Source organism: Xenopus laevis, chromosome 1L (assembly GCF_017654675.1).
Source record: "Xenopus laevis strain J_2021 chromosome 1L, Xenopus_laevis_v10.1, whole genome shotgun sequence".
Lineage (NCBI taxonomy): Eukaryota > Metazoa > Chordata > Amphibia > Anura > Pipidae > Xenopus > Xenopus laevis.
The window spans coordinates 208,784,491-208,792,215 of record NC_054371.1 but is presented as its reverse complement, the minus strand read 5'-3'; the positions used below and the strand labels follow the sequence as shown (position 1 = coordinate 208,792,215).

Below are 7,725 nucleotides of genomic sequence, written 5' to 3'. Positions count from 1 at the left end.
TTGGCTGGAACCTTTATCTGCGTTATATATTTAAAAAAATTAATTTAAAAAAACCAAACCTACAGAATGGGGGAACAGACAGATTAAAGCTAAAGCAGTTCAGTACAACAAGCCTGAAGTGTTGTAATGTTCTTCTCTTCTATTATTTTTAATAATAGTTACATTATCATATGATATATTTGTAGAATGATTTTGGGTAAACGTAAGCATTTTCTATTGTCTAATCCGGTGATTGCACAAAGTCCAGTTCCATCAAATGTATACATATGGTAATGGAAGAACATATGACAAATAGTAAATAACCGCTTAATACAAAAGAAAAAGAAAAGCAAACAGAAAAAAATAAGATAAGTAGAAAGTGGTTTATCTCGCTGTCTAATTGCCTCTATTTATTAGCCGCGTACGGAATCTCTCTGTTTTATATCCGGGTGGTTAGAGTGTCAGCAAGTGGGAAGGGAGGGTCCCCCATACCTATAATCTATCCAAGGCTGCCGTACTTTTAGAAATGTGGGAACTTTGTCTAATGCGATACTGGTTCACTTTTCGTTTACAAATATCCAATCTATTTTGGGTTTAGTAGATTATAATTTATATGTGGAGATTTTCAGGACCTTGCTAGGACAAGTCTAGTAGCTGCCAAGAATATATGGTTAATTAACTCTCTCCGTTCCCCTGTTACGTTTTGTGGTGGAGCTCCCGTTAACACTTCGTAGGGGTCTTTCTGTAAACTCACATTTAGTACGCTGAATATCAAATTGTACATCCGAATCCAGTACTTAGATGTTAGAGGGCAGTTCCACCATATGCGAGTCATGTCCCCAGTAGTGTCGCGCCCTCTAAAACAGTCATTAAGATTTCGGTTCATAAGTGCTAATCTGTTGGGTGTGAGGTCCCAACAAAAGAGAACCTTATATCCAGACTCAAGCAATATTGTGTTACTAGAGCATCTCCTTTATAGTTTTTTTTTAATGACTTGCTTTTTTCTTTTGACTCTTTCCAGCTTTCAAATGTGGGTCACTGATTTCCATCCCTGTCCCTAATTTGCGTATGCAAATTAGGATTCGGATTGCCAGGCAAAAGGTTTCGGCCGAATTTGAATCATGCTTAAAAAGGCTGAATCCCAAACCGAATCCTGGATTCGGTGCATCCCTAGTTATTGCTACTTTTTATTACTCATCTTTCTATTCAGACCTATTCATATTCCAGTCTCTTACTCAAATCAATGCATGGTTGCTAGGGTAGTTCTGATCCTAGTAACCGAATTGCTGAAACTGCAAACAGGAATGCTGCTAAATAACTCAAAAACCACAAGTAATAAAAAAAAAGAAAACCAATTGCAAATTGTCTGAGAATATCCCTCTCTACATCATACTAAAATTGAACAAACCCTTTAAGACAGAGGTAAAAGGTACAATATGGCGGTTGTGCATAAAGTATGAGCTCGGAGAATATTGATTGCTGCACACAATAATGGAAGTGTAATTAGGGGAAATACAAGGAAGAGAATAGAAGGGAAAGCTGATTATAAACACAGAATACATAGGGGAAGTTGCACAGGTCAGATCCCAACTAGACGTGTCACTGGCCCGTATGGAACTTTCCTTGAACAGGGACCAGTCGATGAGCAGAAGAAGCCGGGGAAGGAATGTGTAGCGATTCAGCCGCATGACTGCACCACAATGAATAAAGCTGGAACCCAGCGGAGCAGGATACATGCGGTGTCGGTATATCAGTGCCATGCTGAGCCCCTGCCCATTACTTTCTCACCTGTATCAGATCGCCCCTGTGCTGCCCATCATCACTCTGAGCCTTGCGCTAGACCCACTGACGTCATCGTCGCGTCTACAGCCCATGGACCAATCAACGCTGTAGAACTGCCACTAGTACCGGCCTACGTAATGTGACTGGCGCCGGTGCGTCATTAGTCAGCGACTAGTCAGTACACGTGATCAAGCCGTGACAGCTAGTTAGTCTATTATCTGGGTATTTTGGTTGCGGTGTTCTACGGTCTCTTGCTGGAAGTGTGTTCCGGTAGCTAATAGGGACATTAATTCATCTCTCTGGATCTCAGGAGCTATTGGGCCCCCCGTTTATTTACTTCCGGTGTGAAGCTGGTGTGCACGCGCAGCTTGTCTCTTTAGGGGGCGAAGATGGCTGACGCATTCGGAGACGAGTTGTTTAGTGTGTTCGAAGAAGAGACCCCCGCGCCCAGCAAAAGTGCCCTGTCCGGGTCAGCCGGCAAGAGCAGGTAAGGAAGAGGTAGAGAAGGGAACTGGCTATGGTATTCTGCTTCCTTGAGGAGCCTCTGTGGGCTTTGTCTGGTACATAATGGCATACCCAGGGCAGTTCAGACCAAAGCTATGCAATGATAGGGGGGATTGTTGGGACCAGGACTGGGAGTCAAAATAGGCACATAGGCCCATACAACCCCCCACTGACCCACTAAATAGTGACTATGGCATTTACAGTAGCCCCTTTGGCATTTGACAGAATCCGCAGATTGTCAATCCAGGCCTGATTAGGACATTCTTGGCTAGAGCCAATTGTTTTTGCTCTAAACTGACTCCTGAGCCCCGTATGAGTAATACCCAGTGGCCAGGGTTTCTGGCCATTCCACCAAAAATAGATTTGGTGCATCATGTTCCCTGCTGTATATAAACATAAAGATATGCTTGTTTAGGGACTTTGTTTTGTGGGCTGAGGTGGCTGATTGCCCCCGGGCCATTTATTGGATCATAATGCAGACCTGTCAACATGCCTATTTGGTCCATTGAGTTACTAACCTGTCCAATAGATATCTTGCTGATGTTCCTTCAGATGTTGATCAGACAGTCTGAAACGCACCATATACCGGTATACGGAACGCATTTTAGGACATCATCAGGAGAACATGCGCTCTCGTAAAGAAGACGTATGCAGACTCTTCTCATATTCTACACACTTATCCGAAGAAACTGCAGTCACACCTACGTGCTGGCCACATTTGCCATTGCAATCGCCCCCCTTGTGGTTCTGTCCTATTCCCTCCTCCCTCCTCGGCCCTCAGTGCTCAGACCTCCGCTCTGCTGATAGCTAAGGAGGGAGGGCTGAGGAATGAGCCACAGTGGGTAGATTGCAATAGCAAATGTGGGCAGCACGGAGGTGTGACTGCAGTTTTTTCGTATAAGTGAGTACAATAAGAAACGGCTCTGCATACTTCTTTACGAGAGCGCATGCAGGAGCGTGTGTTCTCCTGATGATGTCCTAAAATGCATTCCGTACATATGGGCCAATGTGGGATCAGGATCTTTAGTCGTTAGGATTTGGAGTTCCAGTTTTCTATAGAGGCTGATCATATAGTTAAGGAACTGGACTGTTGCTAAATGGAAGGATCTGTTGTGTCAGACTACAACTCTAAATCACAAATTTGTTACTCAAACTCTGTTCTAATTCCTGACAGTCACTGTATATCATTTTATGTCAACTACAGCAAACAAAATGCTAAATCTAAAGGTGGCGAGGCATGTCCTGCTCCAAGGCCAAAGCGGGAGGCTGACGACATCGATGGACCTGACGATGTTATTTTTGGGAAGAAGCCAAAACTGGAGATATCATCTGCTGACGACGTAAAGTAAGATTTTTTTATTTATTTTGCAATAATAATCTGGGAATATATTTGCCAGTTTTATCTTCTATTAGAATGAATAAAAAAATCTCACATACATGCTCTCGTAGTTGCTCATGCCTGAAACCACTCTCAATTCTTCTCAGTATTGCAATATGTCATCTGTCATCTCACGGGGAGCTATTGGTGTCCCAGGTGCTGCAGCCCTGAGCCCGTAGCAAGGGGAGAATTCAAATGTTTAGTCCAGATAGGTTCATTAACCAGACCACCAGATTATTGTGTAAAACTTCTCTCATTATTGGAAAACCATTTAAAATATGCTTGTGTTCCGTGCCTTGCACTAAATATTCTGGTGCCTGACCCTTTTCAGGCTGAATTGTAGGTTTTTGGATAAAGTGCTCTGGGTATTCGATGTTCACAAACTCCAGTTTGTGGACAGTGCAGCTAACAGTAAGAAATGTAATAGACATGTGATGTCTTTACCCTGTAATAAGGTATACGCCCTTGAAATGTTATACATGCCATCACTTTAGTAAAATATGTGTTTTATTTTTGACCATTGTTTTTAATATTGCAGTTTAAAGTTTCATATTTCACTGTCTTATGTCTCCCTAGAGCATCTGTGTGAGGGAGGTTTGCCTACAGTGTATACTGTTTGCATGTGATATTAGTTCTTATCTTTGGCCCTGATGAGCATAATACCTGAATTTCAGTAGTCAGCTGTAATAATTAATTTGTTTTTATTGAAAAACATACTTTATTACGTATTAAAAAACACACTTTTCAAGATCACATCTTATGTCTGTAACCAAATGAACTGGAAAAAGTGTTCGGAAGGGGAGCAATCTCTTTAACTGTGTTTACTATGCATATTTCATATGTGTCATGAGAAAGCAAGAATAGCTTGATGGGCCTCATGGCAAACTAGGCCCCTCCTTAATTGTCCCTATCAAAACTCCTACATGTGCTGTTATATTGTACCACATGTTCAATCTCAAACTGCATAGTTGTACTTTGAAAGATCTTTTGTATCAAATGCACAGAATGCATTTGATACACCTGAATCTATGCATTCATATGCAGTCTGCTTGCATTCAGTCTATGTGCAACCTTACAAACGATTTAAAGACACACACACACACACACACACACACGCATCCTCAGGTCTGACTTTTAGTGCTTGTTTAAAGATAGTATTTTTTTTTTTTTGGTCCCCCTGCAGCCTCGCAGACCTAATGCCACATGTAAAAGTTCAAGAAGTAGAAACCGTGGAAGGATGTACTCATGAGGTGAGTGACTTTACAAGCAGTTTTATTATTTCCCTAAGCATATAGTTTCTCTTTACATCTTCAATACTCCATCAGAAATCGCAGGGCCCCATATGACAACATTTCCTGGGCCGCCTGGGCTGCACCCACCGTAAGCCCCACCTACAGGTCCGCCCCCCACCACACAGTAAAAAAAATATTGGTGGCTAGGGTTCCCACATGCCCACGCCCCCTACAACTCTCCCCCCTGTCAATACTCAATCCTTTTTTTATTGATTGTACATTTGTTCTTATCTGTGCAGTGCAATTGCTTAGTTGCCTTGTAAGTTGCATAGCAAGTTAGGGGGGTTGATCTTTAGGTAGTAACAGCAGATCCTTTCACACAGATAAGAGACAATGCACAGGGTTTCCAGCTGAACTTTGTGTTTGAATTTATTTAACACAGCAGCTTAAACATGAATGAAAAGTTCATAACTGCTGAGGTTGCAATAACGCAAAATAGTAATAGCATTGCTTTTCAGAAAAATGTCTTTTCCTAAAGGACCCACAGCCCTATTTGGGCAAGTTAAATCTGATCAGCAAATGAAAAGTTCACTTTCCCTCTGATGCAGTTGCAGCTCATTCCCAAGTCTTTAGTGCAGTGACTTGTAGTCAATCCTTGCAAACAGCAGGAGTCCGCACACGTTGTGCCCAGGAGTTCACCATCTTGGATTCTGTTAGGCCATCTTTTGTCAGTGACCCTGCACATTCTCAGTGTCTTCTAGGCAGCTTTTGAGAAATTAAGCTTAGCAGTCGTTTCTGAACTGTCATTTAATGTTAATCTAAATTCGTTACTAATAAGCCTTGTATTGTGATTTTTAAATTCTATATATTGTGTGTTGTGGTCACTTAATGAGCTTAGGGACCCACTCAGAGCATGTGCAGTGATTAGCAAAAAAGAAGATGGGGAGCTACTGGGGCATCTTTGGAGACGCAGATCTTCACTACTAAAGGGCTGTAGTTGCATTGAGCTGGTACAGAAACCCAAAACATAAATTGTAGCATTTTTACCCTACTTTTTTTAAGCTTTAGTTCTTGAAGCTCAGTCCTTTCAAACTCACTATAAGGGGAGCAAATAAATAAATAAAAGTTGGCTGGTACATTTTCAATCAAAACTGACCTGCTGTGCCATAGTGAGTCAGACCTGCACATTTCTGTCCTCGCCAATGGGCAGGTTGCAAGTTTATAAATCAAAGTACCATGAATTTTTGCACTGACAGAGTGGTTTGTAAGAGGGGGAATCTTTAGGCATTGGAAAGTGGTTTGTCAGGTCCCCTAGGTTTTGGGCTGGTCTATGCAACACTACCATTATGGCATTCTATTGAAATGAATTTCAATTATGACTGCTTCTAACAGATGTTGTTACTAAACCAGAGTTACAAAACGATATACTGTATATAGGTGTAGCTATTCCATAGCTGAAACTGTTGCTGCTGCATTACACCACTTGCTCTATATATTATAGACTCAGAAGAAAGTTCAAATCTGACATTTTTACAGAGGGTGACGTATGACTGAGTTGCTTTAATTTAATTGAAATTTGACTAGTATTTATATAGTATTACAATTAAAGGTTATTTCTGTACAATATCAATGTTTCGTTGTCTGCTAAATTAAGAGGCTTCATTTATAAAGACATTTTGTGTAAAAAATAAATAAATAAATAAGAATCTACCAGTGCATTATACTCATTTAGATATAGAAGAACTGTGCTTTTAAAAGTAGTGATTCATGCTGATTTATTGAATATATCTGCAAAAACCCTAATAATTTCTCCCTTCCACAATTCCCAGGCTGTGTAGGGGAGCCTGCAGCTCTGAGCTCACTGCACTGTAGGACAGGAACCAATCAGCAGCTAGTAGTACCTGATAGGGAACTGAAGCCTGTCTGTGCTTGTGTGACTGCAGGGCTGTGATATGCTGCCCACCTCCTACTGTGCTTTTGCCAGGGACCTAGGACAAGCCAACCCCTCATTTGAAACACAGACCGGGACCAGAGAACATCTATAGGGAGCTTCAATAAAGGGGAGATATTAATTTTTAGCACCATGTGAAGAAACAATATATTACTTATACTTGCCTACAAAATTAGGGTTTATTTATTTATCCTATATGTCTCCTTTAAAGGCAAATGCAGAGCTTCTCTTGCAGGATTAATTGGCAGAATAAGATGTTTTTTAAAGGCAAAGTAAACAGGTCCATAGTTATTTTAGTAACCTGAAAGTGCCCAGGTGCATGTTAAAAATTGAAGATTCTGAAACCTGCACAATGAAGAATATTTTATAAACCAACAGTAACGATAATAAAGAAGGAATAACCTGGCCTCTGGGTTACAGTTCTTGCTATGACTGCTTGCGACAGGCAGATGGCGCTGTTCTACATTAAACATTTGCACAAATTGAGCTGAAGATTTTAGGTGCAATTACAGCTCGCAACCAACAGGTGTCGCTGCATTCAATGTAATCGTTCTGTAGCGGAGTAGCGCTTGTTTTGTACTCACAAGCAGAACAATACATTCATTGAACAACTACAATCAAAATACTAATACAAAGAGATAATAGGATGGCGGTTTCTGTCCCACGAGTTTACAATCTAAATGACGTCAAATATAGTGGGTGAGTGGTCGTTTAGACACAGGCTGGTCGCAAATTCCCATTGTAACCTTTCCCGATATAAAGCGCCACTATTATGTACTATAACCGAGTTTAACCAACAGGTGGCAGTGTTCGTCCATTGGTGCGTTGTAATTCCGTTATACAGCCAATAGGTGTCGCTGTCTTAATCAGCGGAATATTTGTATCGTTCCCAGATACTT

The 7,725-nt window shown here is 41.2% G+C and overlaps 1 protein-coding gene across 3 annotated transcripts in view; it reads left to right on the top strand.

The window, feature by feature from the left end:
• Positions 1–1,901: 1,901 nt before the first annotated feature.
• The window catches only part of mtrex.L (Mtr4 exosome RNA helicase L homeolog), an 86,010-nt gene continuing 80,186 nt past the window's right edge, over positions 1,902–7,725 (top strand). For 2 of the 3 annotated variants that reach the window (XM_018266113.2, XM_018266117.2), the window contains exons 1-3: positions 1,902–2,248; positions 3,470–3,610; positions 4,827–4,893. In XM_018266113.2, coding sequence (XP_018121602.1) covers positions 2,151–2,248; positions 3,470–3,610; positions 4,827–4,893 — 306 coding nt within the window. In that variant the 5' untranslated portion in view covers positions 1,902–2,150. The remainder of the gene's footprint in view (positions 2,249–3,469; positions 3,611–4,826; positions 4,894–7,725) is intronic. The other variant, XM_018266111.2, reaches the window with a different exon arrangement.